The sequence below is a fragment of the Equus quagga genome, chromosome 2, assembly GCF_021613505.1.
Source record: "Equus quagga isolate Etosha38 chromosome 2, UCLA_HA_Equagga_1.0, whole genome shotgun sequence".
Classification (NCBI taxonomy): Eukaryota; Metazoa; Chordata; class Mammalia; order Perissodactyla; family Equidae; genus Equus; species Equus quagga.
In genome coordinates this window covers 155808632-155828425 of record NC_060268.1, presented here as the reverse complement: position 1 = coordinate 155828425, position 19794 = coordinate 155808632, and the positions used below count along the sequence as shown (strand labels likewise).

Sequence of the window (19794 nt, the reverse complement as noted above, 5' to 3'; positions counted from 1 at the left end):
CCAACACAATTATAACCATTCTATACCCAGACAACCATTCTGTTGTTCACTTTCAGTATCACATTCAATAAATGACATGAGATACTCAACACTTTATTATAAAATAGGCTTTGTGTTAGATGATTCTGCCCAATTGTAGGCTACTGTAAGTGTTCTGAGCACATTTAAGGTAGGCTGGCCTCAGCTATGATGTTTGGTAGGTGTATTAAATGCATTTTCAACTTCTATTTTCAACTTGCGATGGGTGTACAGGGATGTGACCCCATCAGGAGGGGAGGAAGATCTGCACTAAGATGACAGCTGGCTGAACGCAGGACTCTCTCACAACTTTGACTTGCAGTCACAATTCCTAAGTTCTCCAGGCAGAATGCTGGTCTCCTCACGCTCAGCTCATCGTCCTATCCTCCACTCCACGCTGCCCCTCTTCAAGCGGCTTTTCCCTCTAGCGTTCAACACCCACCTTCTTTCTTGAAACTCTCACCTCTCAACATCACCCTTTCTTCATCCCACCCTCATGCCGACTAGATGCCCACAGGATCCCTACTCCATCCCCAATACTGTAGAGTCCTGCCCCATTCTCCATGATCCTCCCTGACTCATTACACTTCTTCAGTGCAAATGACCTCATCCTAGAAAAGAAGGGAAATCTGATATTATTTGTTCACACTAAGGCATGGACAACAGAATCTCTCATATGCTGGGTGTACTGGACACTTCCTAAGGGAAAAAGAAATGAAAGAAAGGGAACTAACATTTATTGGGCACTTACTAGGTAGGCACTAGACACTGAGCTGTTTCACTTGAGCTGCTCATTCGTTCTCAACAGCGACATGAGGGGATCTGTTAAGAAACCAAAGCTCTGAGATGGTAAGTAATCTGACCACCCCAGTGTTGGTAATGGCGAAACCAAGGTTCAAACCCAGTCCATGTAACTCCAAAACATATGCCCTTTCTCACCACACTGCTCTTCCTTCTTAAATCAAAACAAGATCCTACGACTCAAATGTTGGCAGAGAGAAAGAACAGTGTTTTAGTGGGAAATGCTGCTTTATTATTCCTGCTGGAAATGTGAGAGGCTCTAATCTGTGAACTTCTGCAATTCTGTGACCCACCCTCTCTGGAAAGCTCTCCTAAACCCCCACCCAACGACGACCCAACAACTAACAGAGAGTGCTCGGTTTAGACAGCATTTTTGCACACCCTGTCCCACGAACCCTGTAAGGAAGGTAGTAGTAGTATTAACCAATATTAAAGACGAGGGGACTGAAGCACAGACAGATGAACATGCCCCAAATCACCCGGCCTGTGAAAAGTACACCCAAGATTCACAAGGAGGGTCACTGCCCCTGAACCTGTTTTCTTTCCACTCAGCCACACTGCGTCCTCCACAGACACCCTCCTGCCCCACTTCCTTTGTTCTTCAGGGGATCAGGTGGTAACCTAGAGCCTAGGTGTCTGCTTCTGTTCAAGACCCCATCCTAGAAAACCATGTTTGTCCCTAGCCCTGCCTTTCACGGACGTTCAGTCTCTTCCACAACCTTAAGACCTTTTCCATTTTGCTTACCCCACCCCAAGTCATCTCCTCTGTGATTCCACCTCGAACGTTGTATCTTGAGAGTCAGAGTAAGACGAGAAAAGCCCTGCTGCCAGCAGTTCCTCTCTCTCCAAGCACTAACTAAACATTGTTGACACACACTTGGTCTTCATAATGAACCGTTTCCTGAGTGCCCACGTTGAACTGGGCATTGTGATAAAAGATTATCACAAACCCTCATAACAATGGTGCGAGCCATGTGCTGTTTCCCACCCCTCACAGGTGAAGCGGCCGAGACCCGGAGACCTTAACTTACCTAAGGTCACAAAGTTAGGAAGCAGCAAATAGGGACTCAAACCCAGGAGTCACACCCACTGCATCTGTTCTTGTCATCACAAAGACCCTTGTGAGAACAATGACCACACGGATTGTAAAGAGGACGCGGTTTTGCTCAAACAACAAAGTCAAAAGCTCACTTATTCAAAAATTTGGAGGGACCCTTCTCAAGCCCATGGTCCTGCAGCCTCTAGACTAGCCAGCAGCCTCTGTGTCCATCTCGTCTCCTGCATCCCTGCCTACTGTGCCTCCAGGTCACACACACCTTAAGTGCCTCTTACCCCTTGGGCAGCAGCAGGTCTGATGTCTTCTATTTTCACTGACAGTGTTTCAGGTATTTTTGATATAGAAATTTTTGGAAGCTCATTCCCCAGCAATGGTGGTGTGATAGGGTCCTCGTGAGTCAGAGGTCACTGAGAAGAGGGAGGGACTGGTAACACGAACAGGAACATTTACGCTCATACTTCTGCTCTGCTCATGAGCCAACAACTAGACTTGCCCAAGACTAGAAGCAGGACCTTAGTCCGAAAGCTAGATGGGGAACAGGTAAAGGCTCTGAAAGAGAGAAAGGCTGGGCCCTTGCTGGGGAAGTCACTCTGCTAAGCCTTTCTTTACATACCTTATTTCATGTAACCGGGACGACATAAGTAATGTTAGCCCCATACATATGAAGAGGGTGAGTTTCAGGCGGTTTGTCATTTACCCAAGGTCACATAGAATGACAGATCTAGGATTCAAAGCCACGTGTGCAAAGTCCTCATTCTCGACCACTACCCTATAGGGTACTATACACTACATATTCAAGAGGTAACAAAAACCTAGTCCAGGTGTAGCTTAGATTTTGGTTAAGGAGCAGTGCTTCCTTGAAGGGCAGGATTGACCTCAATGACCAAGTGAAGAGGTTTTAAGCAAACTGAATAAAATAGAGCAAAATTTTTAGGGCCCAAAGAGGCAGCTTCCAAGGCTCAAAGCCAAAGAAATCTAGGAGCCAAAGAGGTGAACGCAGTGACTACAGAACGGCCTACAGTCCAGAGATGGCTTGGCATAAGCTAGAGTGCATTCTTCTTCACCCATGGGGTTGGGAACCAGGGTGAGGAGAAAGAGGATGTGAGTGGCTAGAGAGGAACTGCAGAGGGGCTGGCTCAGAGCAGGGGTGGAGAGGAGTGGCCAGGGATGGGGCAGAACTGAAGAGATCAGTGGGATCTCAGTGCGGAAGAGGCCGAGAATCCCAGGCAGCCAGAATCTCTCTCTGGCTGATGTCTGAGTAATGGGATCCAGCATCTCTTGCAAGTAGTGTGGCTCCAGAGGCCAGAATGCAGCCTTCTGTGGAAGATGACAGCGCAGGGGCTACAACTGAGCCAGTCCAATCCATCTGTACTCTAGGACAATCCTGCCCAGCAACCAAGTGATTTTCAAAGATTCCTGTGGCTGACCAAAGGGTTTTCTTCTTTTAAGGGCTCATCACCTGGCTATTTCCCAGGAGTGCTTAACAAAACCCTTAAACATGGAGGCATCGAGTGTTTATTGAGATTGGGAGAGAGAAGCCAAAGGAGAAATTTATGCCTTTTACTACTCCCCAACCGGTGCTTATCTTCCAGATAGCAGCTTAGACTGTGTCACTTCCTGCAGGAAGCCTACTGTGAACCCTGAGCTCATCAGGTGCTTCTCCTCTGGGCACCTATAATGCTAATTGCCTGCCTCTGGCCCCCAGTGAACCGAGAGCACATGGGTAGGGACTAGCACAGGGCCTGGAATGGAAATGCTCCAGGGAGCTCCACAAATGCTCGCTATTGGGATTCCAGTCTTATAGTTTTCTGAATGCCCCTCTGTCCTAGAACAATCTTAACACATATATAATTTAAACACATTGCAGGGCATAGAATAAAACTGAACCAAGGGAACCTGATTTGACTGCCACAGTGCCTCAGAGTGTGAGGCTGGCAACAGCTTCTCCAGGTCTAACAGGAACTCATTCGGCTGTCCTCACACAGTGTAAGAATAGTTCATACCTGACAACTTCTCGACCTGGCCCCAGGCTGGTGTGCACAGTGGTAAAGTGTGGCTGACCAGGCAGAAGGCATCAGACGCTTCTCTATTTCCCTCCCTCCAGGATGGTTTAAGTACCAAGGCTCTTCTCTCTGCCCCCACCTCAATATGGGTTCCTCCAGGGTTCTCTTCCTTGGTGTTCCCTATGCTTTTCTTGGGAAGGAGAGTAGCCCTGGAAATCTGCTTAGAAATCACTGAAGTCAAGTTTCTGGGTAAGTCACATAATAAATATAACCACCACCACCACAGCCATTTATTAAGTGCTTGCCAGGCACTGTGCTAAAGCTTTACAAACATTGTTTCAGTTAATCCGACATCCCTGAGGTAGATATTTTCAACATCGCCCTTTCCCCGACACACACATCATCACAGTTCAGGAAATGAGGCTCAGAGAGGTGAAGTCAATCAACAAGGTCAAACCCAGCTGGTAAGTAGCAAAGCTAGACATCTGAACCAAAGACGGCTGACTCCAAAATCCATGCTTTTAAACACTACGCTAGATTGTTGCACACTGGAAATTCAAGGACAAATGCTCCTTCCCAAAATACTACCTGACGACCAGACTTCAGGTGGGGAAGGCGGCCCAGCTTTTTAACTTCTTTAATAACCTACTGTACACACTTGGAGGAGTGAAGAGGCAGTCTGGGTATAAGCTGACCACTGGGTCCCTCTCTCCTGCACTCGTTTTCAAGGCCTTTCTCATCCAAGACCTCCACTCCTGACATATGACTACTCAATATGCTGTTTCCCTTCCAGCAAATGCTGAAATGCAGAGGTCAGCCAAACCTGGTGACTCAGAGCATCGCCAGACACCTGAGAGAAATTAGGAGACATTCACAAAATGCCCACCACCCCCGAACGGCTGGACCCCAAGGACACAGGTGGATTTAGATGGAAACAAAACTTTGTGTCTTCTACCCTGGCTTGTCAGGCCCAGCCGGGCCCCACTCCTGGAGCCTTTCTTGCCCAGTCCCCCCGTCACTGGCTCTCCACTGTCCACGATTCTCTAGGTTCTCTCTCCTCACCCATCTCTGGAGGCCTCACTGACCACAGGCCCCTGGGCCTCAAGGCTGCCAGGGTCTCAGACCTCGTCCCCCAGAACCCAAAGTGCTCAGCAGGGCTGAGGATCCCGAGACCTATGAGGATCGAATAGAGCTGAGTGAAGATGAGCAGAAAGGGCCACCAGAGTTAGAAAAGCTAAACCAGGATGTACGAATTGACAAACGAATGGCAAAGAACAGAGCACGGCACAGAACAAATGGACTAATCTGGGGTAAACAGACAGAACTATCGAAGGTCAGAAAAGGAAGATGACTCTAAGATGAACAGGACAACCCCAGGGAGAAGGCTCCTAGACAGTCTATCCAAATACTCGCAGCCATGGAGCTTCTGAGGAAAGGGCAGCTGGTTAGGAAAAAGGACCTTGGTGAAGGGGCTGCTGGAGAGACTGGGCAGGAGGAGGCTAAGTACGAGAAACTGGGGGAGCTCTGGAAAGGAAGCTGGAACATCTCCGTAGAGCAGGCAGATTGAGAGGACACTAGAGAAGTGCGCAGGGACTGGAGGACAAGCACGAGAGGTGCCAGGAAAAGCAGAGAGGACATGCGCCTTGAAAGGTCAGGACCTCTGGAACCCCAGGAGCAGTTTCCAGGTGCATTCCAGAGCCCTACTAAGCTCTGCTCTGGATTTTGAAGGGCAAAATACTCAGAGGTGGGGATTTACCAAGGGGAAAAGCACAGCCCCAACCATGAGAAGTTCACAATCCTTGAGAGGAGACAAAGACCACCACACCCCTGCCCCCAACCCTTGAGGGAGCCTCTGATCTAAGGAACCCACCAGATACAACTCACAAAACTGAGGAAAAAATACCAACCGGTGCAAATTAATATCATCCTTGAAATGTGAGGAGACAGAGGGATGAGAAGTAACTCAAGAGATCTGGGAAGATCCAGGTTGGGACTCTCCACACCTTAAGACTCAGCCTGCTGGTTAATCTCATCACTTGCCACACATCTGGGCAAGAGGCCTCAGTGCCCTCCACGTAACTACAGCTGAATTGACAGGGGGAAAAAGCAACATCGCTGGGAGGCCTCGGGTGAAGAGGTCCTCCCTGAGGAGCCCAGGGGCTTGAAGGAGCCCGGAGGTAGAGCTTTGCTTTCAAGTGATCTTCCTCCTCTCTCAACAGTCTCGAATCTAGTCCTCAGTGTGCATGATACATGGCTTCATAACCTCTGGTGGTTTTGTGTGGTTTCTTCTCCAACTAAGCAGGAGCTCCTGGAGGATAAAGACCAGGTTTTCTCTGCACCTTGCAACAGTGGAATCTAATAAATACTCGTCACAGGTGGTTATGTGGAGTGTTGATTACAAAAACATTTTCTACAAACAGCATACACATGTCAAAACTATTGTTATTGTTTGCCCTATCGCTTGCATTTGACATTCACCTCTCTGTTGGCTCATGCCTGTAGATGTCTGTTCCTGTATCTACCTCAGGCTGGGAACTGGGCCCACCTAGCCTTTGTGAAGAAATACCAGCTCAGCCCGCCTGAGGGAACAATGAAAGTGTGTGGCTCAAGAGTCTCTGGGGGGCAGAGGGAGGGTCTCCCCACACTGGGCTGGCCCACTGATAAGGATCCTTCCCTTCTCTGTCTCCTAACAGATTCAGATTAATGATCGCTCATTCCTAATTGTCAAATTTCTTTTCCTTCATCCTGTGTCTAATCACCAGTGACAGAAACCATTACGCAAATGAGAGCAGACGACTTCTCCCAACTGTTCACGTTGGTAAAAACCTTGTAATTTAGAGCTCTGATTTGTAGGGGAAGCTGGTCTCCCCCAGGCATCCTGGGCATCTGCTCAACTGATGCCCAGAACAGCCCCTCCTCCATCCCCCAAACTCCAACCCCCCAACAAATATTTGACTTCACAAAACAGTAGTTTCCTTTGTACCTGCTGGGGTAAAAATGGGAGCTTGCAACGTGGCTGACCTCCATACAGGCCTAACCCCCCACCTTCCCTGGGTGTGTCTGGCTCTATGCTGTCAGCGAGGACAGGAGTAAACAACAGAGCAGAGATGTTTCCTCTGTTGCAAGTAGAATTTGAGCCTGAATAGCCCTAACCCAGTAAGTGAAGGGAAGAGCCCTGATCTCTTCCTTGGGGGAAAAGGAGGCAGCAGAACATGAATCAAGGTTCTTAGTGATCATCTAGAACTACATCTTCAATTCTATAGATGCAGACGCATGCTGGGAGAAGTTATGGGACCTATTCCATGACACACAAGTAAGGCAATGGGATCCAGAACTCATTTTCCCATAGCTCCTTCCAGCACTCTTAACTCCTAACATGGCTTCCCAGCAGTTTCCCCAAGTCTTTAGCCTGAGCTGTATCTTCTGCACCCTCTTGGGCTAAGCCTGCCTGCACCAAACATCGCCCAGTGGGGTGAGACCTGAGGACGGCCTGCAGTACAAGGGAGAAGGTAAGGAAGGACAATCAACAGCCTGGTGGAAAAGGAGCAGCAGGGGGTTTGTAGCCAAACAGAGTGAGGTTTGAATCCTGATTGCCACTATCACTCACTCTCTCCGAGCCCATTTCTTCAGTTGTAAAATGAGAACACCCACCTTGCAAGATAGTGAGGAACAAAGATAAAAACACTAGGCCCATGTTGGGTGTCTAATAACCAGGGGTCACTATTATATCACCCAAGGATCAGGACCAATCCTGTGAAGGGCCCTCCCACTCAGTCACCTTAGGTCAGACCTATGTCAGCACAGCATCCAGCAAGGATTAGCTGAGTGGCACACGCCTCCCTGCGCACATCACCCACATCTGTGAGGGCTGAGCCAGGAATGCAGCAGATCTGTTGAGGAGAATGAAAATAATCTGCTATCTTTCAAAGTGTGACTGTGGTCAAGTTGCTCCGCCGTGTGCCTTGTTTTCTCTGCCGTGCTCCTCTTGCCCCAGGGACGGAGGATGGAGATCACTGCAGTCACATTGTCCAGCATTGGCTATATTTGAAAGAACTACACTTGAGAAGGTACCGTGTTTGCACACCCACACTACATCAGAGAACCCCAGAATGGGGGACTAAAAATAAACACCCCTCCCCAAAATACACACACAGGTGTGCACATGCATACACACATCCTCTCAGTCCATCAGTGCACTGAAACTGTAAACCGAGATTCGGGGCTAAGAGCTGTAGCTCAGACACTGGAAGTAAACCTTTGGCAAAAAAAAGAGAAAATAAACCCAGAGACTTCCAACTCCTCTTTCCTTCCAGAGAGAAGGGGCATGGAGATGGGAGTGGAGGTGAGAAGACACAGAGCCACCACAGTGCCCAATTCCAGGGGCCCCACTTCTACTGAACAGATGTGAATGATGGCCCTTTGAGTTGTGCAGTGCACAGCTGCCCAGCTGTAAGCTGCAGCCCTGAGAGGGGTTCCCACGAGTAGCTACAAACAGAAAAGGAAATTCCTCTTCGGTGCTCCACCCATTGCCCTGACTTCTGAGGGTGTTTGTGGAACAGTACAGCGGGGTCTGGGGTAGGTGCTGGCTTTAAGAGGCAAGGCTACAGTTTTGCCCTTGCCATGAGGTGGATGACAGGTGGTGCGTCAGCTGCCTAAGCTTCACCCCACATCGTCTACTCAGCCAGGAAGCTCTGCAGACGTGGAGGATGTGACCTGGGCAGGGCGGGTCATAGGACCTGGAGGTTCTAGCCAGTCTGCCTCAGGCAGGCTGCAGTGAGACCTGACCAACATCCAATGGCTAAAACTGAGTTTAAAAGCTTTAGGCTAGGTCAGGTGGTACTGCCCTGCCACTCCCACTATACGTCCCACGGCGTAAGGTTAAGCAGTGGAGAAACTTGGTAAGCACAGAGGCAGGCCAGTGTGGACACATTTGCACACACATCCCCAGAGGCTTGCACTCCTAGAACCTAGAGAAGCCACTGCTAGGACTCCCTTGGTACCTGGCACAGGGAGCAAGAGCTGGTGCTGAAAGAGAAGCTGTATGTGCCTATAATTTGGAACTTAAGCACAATCCTTGGTTCTTGTGTCCCAAGGCTCTTTTCTATGTATGGCTTGAGCTTGAAGGTCCAAGTTGGAACCCTGTCGAATTCACTCTCAGAGGAAGCTATCTAGGCTCTCAAAGGCAAGCCTCCCTCTCACTCTCCCCATTAGAGTCCCAGCAGCCATTCCCGCCCAGCCTAGAGCTGGACTCTGTGAAAACCGGAAGGAGGCAGACGGACCCAATGGTCAGGACAGCTCTGGCCCTGCAGCCCAGGTGTAGTGGGCGTCCAAGAGCATCTCCTTTCTCTCAGGCTGAGGCACTGAGGGTGTAGGAGATAGGGCTGAGAGCCAGAAGTGGCACCCTGACCCGGAGGGAGGGAGCAAGGGACAGATACATACATGTGTGCACGCACACCTCGAGGTTGACAGACACACACACAGACATGATGACAACCAGAAGCTGGGACTCCACACACTGAATGCAGGACTTTAGGGGGGCAGAGAGAGAGGATGCTGGGGCACAGAGGCAAGGGTACGAAGTCCCTCCAAATGGGAGTGGGGTGCCGACTACCCTGCCTTGCCCTAAACACCTGCCTCCAGGGCCATGGCAAGAGTCCAGTCCATTAAGTGCAGCGTGCAATACTAGCGCTTGAAGTCTCCTGTCCTCATCAATGAAGCGGTGTGGACGGGCTAGCAGTCGCCTGGAAGGAGGCCTCGACTCCCAGCAGGCTAGTTGTATCGGCCCTTGATCATTGTGTTCAACAAGGGCCCCACCTGTGAAGAGACATGAGGAGCCAGTCAGAACTGCCTGTCCCCTGGCCCTGGAGCTGGAAGAGGTGTGTCTGGAGATGTTCAACGTCCAGCCAAGAGCAGGGACAAGGTTTCCATTCAGTCTTGTAAACCCTCTAGCCAATTCTCTTCCTGGAGGTCAACCCAGTATTCTGGGGCATTGCCCTCTCCTCTGGGTCCACCTTGTATTACCGCCCTCTCACAATACCCTCTATCTGTAAGCAGCCTTAAACAGACAGACAGAAGGTCAGAGGAGCTAACAATTCCCAAACACCCAAGAGCGTCTGTCTGCATGTTCCTTAAATGTGCCTTAAGAACATTAAATGCCTCTATATCCTGAAAAGGTCACCTGCAACTGGGGCTGGTGCCATCTCCCAATCCCACAGGTCTGCTGGATGCTGAGGCTAGCCACAGGACAGAGGCAAGAGCATTACAAATACAAACCTGCCCCATTTACCCCATAGGCCACTGGCACACCTGTGTGGGAAGGAGATCTCAACATTACCTAGAGCAGCCTGGGCACAGCAGGGAGAGTGTGAGGAGACGCTTTACTGCTTGTTTCCTGTTCCAGAAGAATCCCCACAGGGGTCCCCAGCTGGCACACCAGCCCCATGGGGAACATTACCACTAGCATGGAACAGATTATAATTGATCCGCCAGTCAAGACCAGCTCTCACCAGAAAACAAGGATTTTCCACACATACCCATAACCTCTATGGAGAGAGAGGACACCAGATACTGAAACAGAGGAGCTATAGAGAATGTGACACCCATCCTGACTTTCCCTAGTCACTCTACCCACTGAGCCACAGAAGTGTGACTTTGGAGCAGCCACATACCTCTTGTGGGTTCCCCAAGGCCTCTCCAAGCATCTTCTCAATGTTTCTCATTATGGCCACTTTCTGATGGGCTTTGAGAGGATATTCAATTCTCTTAGGGGTGGGGGCCCCCTGCAAAGGAAGCAGCAGCTCAGGAAATGCCTTCAGCAGAAGGCTTCAGTGTCACCCCGTTCCTAGCACCATCCTTCCTCCTAAAACACCCAGTTCAACCCTATCCCTCCTCATCTCCCTGAAGACCTGGGAATCACTTCCAGAGATAGCCTACTTCCCCACTCCACCCCCAAATAATTTATTGCACCTACCTCACCCCAGTCCCATCTGGGGAAAAACCCATATTCACCTTATACCAGAAGTTCACAGTGATGGTAATCCCCCCATTTAGTAATGACTCTATGTGATGCCACCTGCAAGAAAATAAACAGGCTCCTGTTGGCCACCAATACTTTTCAGAGGGAGGGATGGAAACTGGGCAGAGTCCAGCTAAGGGAATTAATGAAGACAGTATCTTTACACTCATCTCGTCAAACACACCCTTGGGGCTGAGGCAGTGTTCAGTCTCCAAGTACCAAAGCGCCAAGAACACTTTCTCCAGCCTCCAGTCTCTGGGACATCTTTGGACTTGAGCAATTCTCATCTTGTCCTAGAGACAGGGTTGCACTTCCCTCATGTTCAGTAGGCTCACATTTGGATATGCCAACCCTCCTGTAGCTCATGTAAAACCAACGCTGCCACAACTCAGAAGAAGGGACACAGAAAAGGCTTTCCAGGGGATGGGAAAGAAAAGTCCCAAGAAGCCCCTAGTCTTAGCCCCTCCTCACCAGTACATTGGGATGTAAAGAACATCACCAGGGCCAACCACTGTTTCGTAACCAACCACGTTCTGGAAATTGGGGAACCTCTCGTAGTCGGGATTGTCAAAGTCCACCTAAGAGGTTCAAGAGAAAGAAAAAAAATCAATCACCAAATTTTTATCAGTAACTACTATATGCTAGTTACTTTGGCAGTCAAAGAAAGATGACTTAAAAGCTCAAATGTTAAGTGATAAAGAATCCTAGGCCTCAGTGCTCCTGAGGTCAGAAGCAGTCATCACAGCTTGCAGGTCAGAAAATCTACTCATGGCCTGTAGATATGAGGAATTAGGACTCCTCCTTCACCCAAACCTTCAGAAACTTTCTCCCAAACAAACATTCAAACCAGCAAAGACTCCTACATGAGGTAGGTAGGCAGCTTTCTCCTCAAGAAAGGAAAAGACCTCTCTGGTTGGCCACAAAGTAACCATATACGTCACTTAGATCCAGAAAAAACATTAAGCAACGTATCTTAATTCTACTCACCCTTCTCCTTATCAAAAAGTAGCCTCCATAACAAAAGAAAACAATTACTAAATCTAATGGAGACATACACATTTTGCTCCATGAACTTGTATTCCAATCAAACAAGATAACCAGAGCCTACCAGCATCAGTGATGGGGTCAGCTCCAGAATTAGCTCTATGAGGCAATTTACACAGTCATGCATCACTTAACGACAGGGATACATCTGAGAAATGCATTATTAGGTGATTTCATCGTTGTGCGGACACGATAGCGTGTACTTACACAAACCTAGATGGTGTAGCCTACTACACACCTAGGCTATATGGTACTAATCTTACAAGACCACTGGCATATATGCAGTCCATTGTTGACTGAAACGTCATTATGCGGCACATGACTATGCTTATAATCATCTGGGGACCACCACATGGGCCTGGAATATGTGAGCTACACTGTGAAATTATCCTCTGAGTTTGTCCAAACCTGGCAGACCACCACAGGGAAGGGGAAAGACGCGCTAGCCTTGGGTCCCAAGAGTTCTATACCCTCCTCAGACCACACAAGCTCACCTGGCTCTGTCTGTCACATGGGTGATGCACAGGATATGGGTAGAGGCACTCAAACTGATCCGGAGGGAATAAAATGCATCGCTTGTAGCCTTTTATCTGAGCAAAGAAGTTCTGCTGCTCATCATAGTGAGCAGGTGTCACATTTCCTGTAGGAAGAAAGATATTTTCTTATTTAGAGCAGTGGCTTTATTGCACAGGCTGGAACAGCGGCACCAGTGCTGGAGAGAAACCCGGCCTGCCCTCCCAGCTAAGGGTTCCGCATCAAAATTTCAAGCAGAATCAGGGAGACTGCAATTACAACACTCAGCAAATGAGGTGTTACACTTTTAATGGGTAATAAGTCTAGCAACCATCACTGGCTAAGGGTTCACCACCAATAAGCAAAGTAGACTTTCTTAAATGATGGCTGCTGCCCTTACTGGAAGCAATAGCACATTAAAACCATACTCACAAGTCTGGCAAAGGAATATACTGTATATTCTTGTACTTTTCGTGACCATGCCAAGAATTCAAGCGCAACAAAACAATAGTTAGAAACAAGTGAAATGACTGTTATCAACAAGGCATGCATGATCTTCTTTGATAGAATTAATCAGTCATGTTAAATTGTATGAATATGTACTTGCTTTGGGTAGCTCTTCTGGAGCTCAAAGATTTTCAATCTTTGCTCCCACTTCAACACACCTGTGGGATGCAACACTTCTTTAGAGCAACTGGGGCTATTGATTCTCATTGCAGAGAGGGATATCAGATTCCTGAAGAGTGTGGTATATTTTCTTAAGGCAAATTATTTTAAAAGCCATCTTGACTTAGTTCTGCCCTAGTGCATGCTCCATCTATTCCTTATAACTGGGGCTGCCTCTGTTGTTTATCCTTTGCACAATCCTTGAGAGCTGAAGGGCCCTCTGCAGCATATAGAGTTTAGACAATATTCCCCAGGTCAGCCTGGGTGGGCCAGGACAGCTGCCTTATTAAGCGCTGAGAGTCCACATGCATCCTCAAAAGAGATTTGCTCTCTCCTCTCTACCTGAGGGATCCACTTCCCTACACTCCACGACAGGACAGGAAGGCAACAGAAAAACTCAGTCAAGTAAACCAGAAGTGGCCCCTGGCAGGTGACCAAGAGTTGGTTTCAAAGGGGCACATTATCTAATTCATAACCTGCACTGCTGGAAACCTTTACTGATACTGGCAGCAAAGGCTCCAAATCTGAAGAAAGGACAATCAAGGGGGAGAAGAGACTTCAGAGCCCAGTGGTGAATGACAGTGAATAATTATTCTGCTTCCTTGTTCAATCCAATTTATTTGCCACTTACTAAGTACCTACTATGGGCCTGGCAGTGAACTGGTGCCAGAAATAAAAAATAACTACGAGGCAATGACCCTGGCCGGTAAGTAGCTCTCCTTCTCCTGGCTGGAGTTTAAAGGCTTCTCCTTTTATTCAAAAGAAGAAAAACCAACAGAACATATTTACATATTTCCCTGTGCACGCATAAAATCCTCTAGCAGAATATGCAAGCAACTTATAACATGTGATGCCTCCAGGGAGGGAAACTGGGAGGCTGGGAAATAGGAGTGGAAGAGACATTTACCACTAAATGTCTATTTATACCTTTTAAATGTAACCCCATGAATGCATTATCTATTCAAAAGGTAAGGTTCAACTTATATTGGAAAAATAAGTTTCCCTCTTCTACTGGCACAAAAATCTTGTGAGTACAGAGAGATCCAATAGAGATAAGCAGTATTTTAGAGAGATCCCTAATATCTGAGCATACGTACTCACACAGCAGCTAAGGAAAGGAAAAGGGAACTTTCTTTTCAGAGTGCATGAAACTAGCTTAAAGACATAACACACATTATCTCATTTAATCTTCATAGCTATTTATAGGATTATTATCCTGTTCTCTTACAGATGAGGAGGCTGAGGCTTAACAAAGCTATGCGACTTGTTCAAAGTCATGGAGTGAATAAGTAGCAGAGACAGGATTAGAAATCAGGTTATATGACTCCAAGCCATGCTGCTTTCCGAAAGATTTCTTACCTTCCATGCCGATGAGCAGCAGGTTGGAGGTCAGCTGCCCCCAGCCACGCTTTCCCTGTTGCTTATTAATCCAGTTCCAGTTAAAACCCAAGAAGTCCATGACAATCTTCCTGCCCACAGTGTCATTGAGTGTTTGCTGCAGATACAACCTACGTTCCCCAAGAAGAGAATCATTAGTGCATGTACACACAGTTCCTGGCATGGCCTCCCCACACCTGGAAATCCAAACTCAGACCCACACCAGCATCTCCCACAGAGAGCAGATACAGTCATGGGAATTTTAACCAACACGAATTCTCACAGAACTGAATCCTTACGTACTCTTCTTTGAGTTCTGTTCAGCACCAAACATTTTGTTTTAAAAAGTGATTCTTAACCTTTTCTGGGTAACAGGATGAATTCTTTAAGGATGTAAGGAAGACTCCCCATAAAAATGCACACACACACAGAACTTTCACACAATTTCATAGATTCCTTAAAGCTTATCCATAGACCCTAGAGTGATGAATCAGCCTTGTCCCAGAGACTCTCAGGGTCCAAGACATCCCCTTTGGCCCTCGGTAGCCACTGGGGTACATACATTACTCTTCACCAAGAGCTAGCTCTCTCCCTGTTCAGAGGAAGAGTTATTCCTCCGTATCCTCTGGAAGCCAGGCTTGCTTATTTAACTTGCTTTGGCTAATGAAATGCGCAAAGAAGAGATTATGTTGCTTCCGAACTGTTATTTTAAGAACTAGAACATACTACCAACACATCTCTTTCCATCTGCAACAACAAGTGCAAAGTTTCAGATGGTAGCTGCTGGGGCAACGTGGGTCCCAAAGTGAAAAAGATGATCTAAGAGCAGAGCCTCCAGGTGCACCACGATGGGCGTGTAGCATGGAAATAAACCTTTGTTGTTTCAAGTCGCTGAGCTCTGGCACGAAGCCTAGTTTATCTTAACTGACTCAACCACCTATCTGTAGCAGCCTTCTACAGAGGAAAGAAGACACCTCATCAGGCTCTCTGCAAGTCCAGGGCTCCTAAAACGTCTCAGGAACGTCAGAAGTTACTGAAGGGATATGAGAACCCAGACACACTTGAACAAGCCTCACAAAAGCTATTAGTCAGGGCGCAAACCAGAAGAAAAGAGACAGAAGCACTCCTGTCCTGGTCCTGAGAAGACTACTTCAAAAGGCTCGAAGGCATCTCAGTGCCCAGAATCATAATGTTTAAGGCAACATTAATTAGAAAACTTGATAAGCTGGAAATACTAGCTACCTTCTGGGGACATGGAACCCTCCAGACTCGAATGCAACCTTTTGACTCTCCCCAGAGATTATAAAATACATGTTCATACAAAAAATTTGCAAGTTAACTCTGAAAGAGTCAGGAACACTCCCAAACATGAACCTGAGCCATTTCTGTTATACCTTAACCAGAATTGCTCAAAATAGCTCAAAGAGGATCCTAATAGCCTTTAGCCCAGAATCACAACCAACTGTACCATTTTACAGTGGAGTTGGGTGGTGCTAAAGTCAGATGGTAGGGCAACAGTTGTACACAGTAAAAGATTTTCCTGCCATCAGCCATCAAGTACAGACTACACTCATGGCTCATACGTAGGAAGGCGAAATGCTCTCACCATAGGAACCAAGAAACGTAAGTGATCGAGAAACCAGAGGATTCACGAGTCTCATCTCACACTCATTCCAGTGCACACATTCATTCAACAGAATTACACTCCATCAGCACCATTTAAACCACTCTCTCTCTCTCAACACTGGAGGTGTGTGCATGTGAGTACGCATGCTGTTAAATTTGAGGAAATCAACGCATGAGATGATTCAACAGAACCAGTCTTTAAAAGACGTAAAGAAAGATCAATCATAGTTCAGATCTTACAAACTCTCTTGGTCAAAGCCTTATCATTATGACGACTGCTAAGTGTCAGGAAGACCAAAAAAAAAAGGATATTTTAAATCCTTTCATTCAGCCACATACTGCTAACAGAGAGTCAGGAAGAGAACTGAGGCAGGTGACTAGAGAGGAGCCCAGGGTTGGCCAAATGTGAGACGGAGATGACCATTCACCATGAAGTACTCAGCGAAAGCAATTCCCTAGAGGCGATGTTCTAACGTGGGACTGAAAGCTGTCTGGGACCTACGTAAGAGACAGTCCTCACAAACAGGGAGAAAAGCAGAGAGGAAGGATCACTCCCGCGTGTGTGTCTCGTGTTTGCTATCATCATTGCAAGGTGGAACATCAATATGCCACCCCCCCTCTAATCTGATCTTCCCTAAGCTGGAGAATGCTGATCTCCTTCACCCCAGAATCACAAAAGACTCTGCAACTTTTCAGCTTGAACTGTCCCCAGCCAGCCGAATATTTTAGGACAAAGGCTGCAAACTAGCAATCTCAGAGTTAAATCCAACGACAGATATTCTGGTTTGGCCCCCTACAGCATTTTCAAAAATTTGAATTAGCTGCCCACATTTAAAAATCAAACAAATTTTAAATAAAAACTCTGATTTCTGGCTTCTCTTGAAAAATCAGAGTATCTGGCAACCCTGGGGCTGCCCTCCCAAATGGAAACAAGAGAATCAAGTAATGACTTCTCATTTTGAACAGGGCCTATGTCTTCCGCTTCATCACAGCTTTCACCCAAACAACTTCACTCATTCGTTCCCCTACCTCACCCTGCCAGGCAACTGTGATTCTCACTTTATGAAGATGATGAATCAGAGAGTCACAGCTCAAGTCCAGTCATTCCCTCATCCCTCAAGGTAGAGAACTCACCCAACTCCTCCATATCCTCAAACAAGTCCAGGAAAGGAAAACGGATGTCCTAGATCCAATGGAAAACCATGATCTGGGAACTTACCTCTCTTCCCCTCCTCGCTGCTGTACATTCTGCAGTTTCTCAACAAACTCATGAAATTTCATTTCTTCCCTGTTGGACCTCGGCTTAAAGTTCTGGAAATTAGCCATCTTCTTCTCATCATAGTACAAGAACTTGTGGGTGCTGGCACTGTACACAGAGAAGTCTCCGTTGCCAATATTCTCTTGCAGGTATTCCAGGTCCCATTTCAGGGCAGGGTACACAAGATTTGTGTCGGTCAGTACTACAGGCTCCTAAGAGAAAACACCAGATGAAGAGAACAGATGAAGTCGTCCCAAGGAGCTGGGGGATTCTTGTCCCATGATTCCAACTACTTGCCAACTTCAAAATAGTTTCTCCTGCTAACACGAACCCCCCAAGTCCCACTTCTCCTGGCCTCCCTCTCCATCGCCCCTTAGGCCCTAGTTCACAGCCCTGCCAGCGCCCCACCTCTATCACCATTCCCTTTGACCTCTCCTCCCAACCTGGTCCCTTCCCCCTCCCCCTTGAGACGCGGCCCCGCCCCCTACCTCATTCTCGATAAGCTCCTCCGCCCGAGGGTCGCCCTGACTCAGACGCGGGATGGGCCGGGTCGGGAAGCTATAACTGCGCAGTTGGGACTCATCCCAGGCGGGGCCAAGGGCTTCGGCCTCCTCCCGGGGTTCTCCAGAGCCCGAGGCCGCGGCCTCAGCCGCTGTCGCCGCCATCTCCGCCGCTAGGGACGGCCCCACCGGAACCGGAAGCTCCGCCTATTCCGGAGAAAAAAAACACAACGAAAACCATAGAGATGGGCTGCGCAAGAGAACGGTCCAGAGACGCTAAGAACGCGGAGCCGAAGCTTGGGGGAGCTCCTTCTAATGGTGACCTGCGGCTCGCCACCCTAGGCTCTGCCCTTGAAGACCGGCGGCTAGTCCCCCTTTAGTCCCACTGAATAGAGGTGATCACTCGGTTAACCAATCCACAAAATACTGCTGCTGCCGCAGTGTGCCCAGGCCTACACAAGAGGCAAAGAAGGAGGAAGGTTTAGTGGGGCGTTAAACTTTACACTCATGGATAGGGAGAGAAGCAAACTCTTGACCTACCTAAGGAAGTCAGAAGGAAAAGCAATTGTCCCATAAACGTTGCGCAAAGGTTGTTCTGAAGGCCTAGGCAAAAGATATATGGCAAATTGAATTCTTTTAAAATCAAAGATGGTTTTCTTTTGTTTGGCATCATTTGATTTTTCTGCCTGTGTCACCCTCTCTCCTACTTGAAGATGTTTTTGCCATGGGGCCAATGTTATCAGTAGTGGCCAACCATGAGCATCCTACATTTTCAAACAATTTATATTGGTTATAAAAGGTCCTATTAATTACCTCTATTGCTTGCTTAGACCATTCTTAGGCTGGCTGTGGGAGGCCAAATTCTAAGATGGATCCAAAGATTTCCATCCCATGGTGTACATGCCCTGTGTAACTCTCCCCCTTGAATGACGGCAGGAGTTATAAATATGATCACTCCTTCGATGAGGTTACATTATATGGCAAAAATGTAATTAAGGTCCTTAATCAGTTCACTTTGAGTTAATCAAAAGGAGATTCTCCTGGGGGTTAATCAAAAGGAAGAGTCCTGGATGGGACTGACCTAATCACTCCAGCTCTTTAAATCTGAGTCTAGAGGTCAGAGACAGAAATCAGAGAGATTTGAAGCTGAAGAAGCTCTCCTGTTGACCGTGAAGGAGCAAACTGCTATGTGGCAGAGAATGGTGGGTAGGCTCTAGGAGCTGAGAAAGGCTCCTGATTGACAGCCAGCCAGAAAGGAGGGATCTTAGTCCTACAACTGCGAGAAACTGAATTCTGCCAACAACTGCTGAGCTTGGAAAAGGACACAGAGCCTCAGATGAGTTAGCAGCCCCAACAAATACCTTGATTTCAGCCTGGTGAGACCCTGAGCTGTGACCCAGTTAGCCCGTGCCTGGACTCTGGACTCATGGAAAGTTTGAGATAATGAATTGGTGTTATTTTGGGCTGCTCAATTTATGGTAATCTGCTATGCAGCAATAGGAAACTAATACACTAGCTTAACTATGTAATTATGCTGCGTAGTAACTATGCTGCAAAACTGATATTGGGGTTACCTCTGTGGAGGGTTTGGGGCTGTGGCCGCAATTAAGGCTTTAGTTTTATCTGCAATGTTTGAATTTTTACAAGAATATTTGTAACCTTGGGAATTAAAAATAAATTAGACCAAGAAGATTCATATTACTAAAATCAGGAGTGAAAGAAGGCATATTACTACTGACTTCACAAAAATAAAAAAAAGTATAAGGGAATACTATGAACAGTTGTATTATAAAAAATTATATAACCTTGGGGCTGGCCCCGTGGCTGAGTGGTTAAGTTCGCGCGCTCCACTGCAGGCGGCCCAGTGTTTCGTTGGTTCGAATCCTGGGCGCGGACATGGCACTGCTCATCAAACC

The 19794-nt window shown here is 47.6% G+C and overlaps 1 protein-coding gene across 1 annotated transcript; it reads right to left on the bottom strand.

Annotated features, from left to right (window-relative positions):
- Positions 1-4145: 4145 nt before the first annotated feature.
- On the bottom strand, positions 4146-18061 carry HIF1AN (hypoxia inducible factor 1 subunit alpha inhibitor). Its single transcript, XM_046652039.1, has 8 exons — positions 17867-18061; positions 17340-17590; positions 14477-14625; positions 12433-12578; positions 11366-11472; positions 10888-10951; positions 10548-10658; positions 4146-9693 (listed from the first exon to the last, which is right to left on the bottom strand). Exons 1-8 carry the CDS (start codon positions 18041-18043, stop codon positions 9649-9651), a joined length of 1050 nt encoding a protein of 349 aa, XP_046507995.1. The 5' UTR covers positions 18044-18061; the 3' UTR covers positions 4146-9648.
- Positions 18062-19794: the final 1733 nt, after the last annotated feature.

Excerpts from the sequence above, each read along its gene's own strand:
- HIF1AN (XM_046652039.1), bottom strand. The coding sequence starts at position 18,043 with ATGGCGGCGACAGCGGCTGAGGCCGCGGCCTCGGGCTCTGGAGAACCC. Across the intron at positions 14,626-17,339 it reads CAGCGAGGAGGGGAAGAGAG|GTTGTATCTGCAGCAAACAC; the intron begins GTAAGTTCCCAG and ends TGGGGAACGTAG. Across the intron at positions 9,694-10,547 it reads CCTTGGGGAACCCACAAGAG|GTGGGGCCCTTGTTGAACAC; the intron begins GTATGTGGCTGC and ends GTCTCTTCACAG.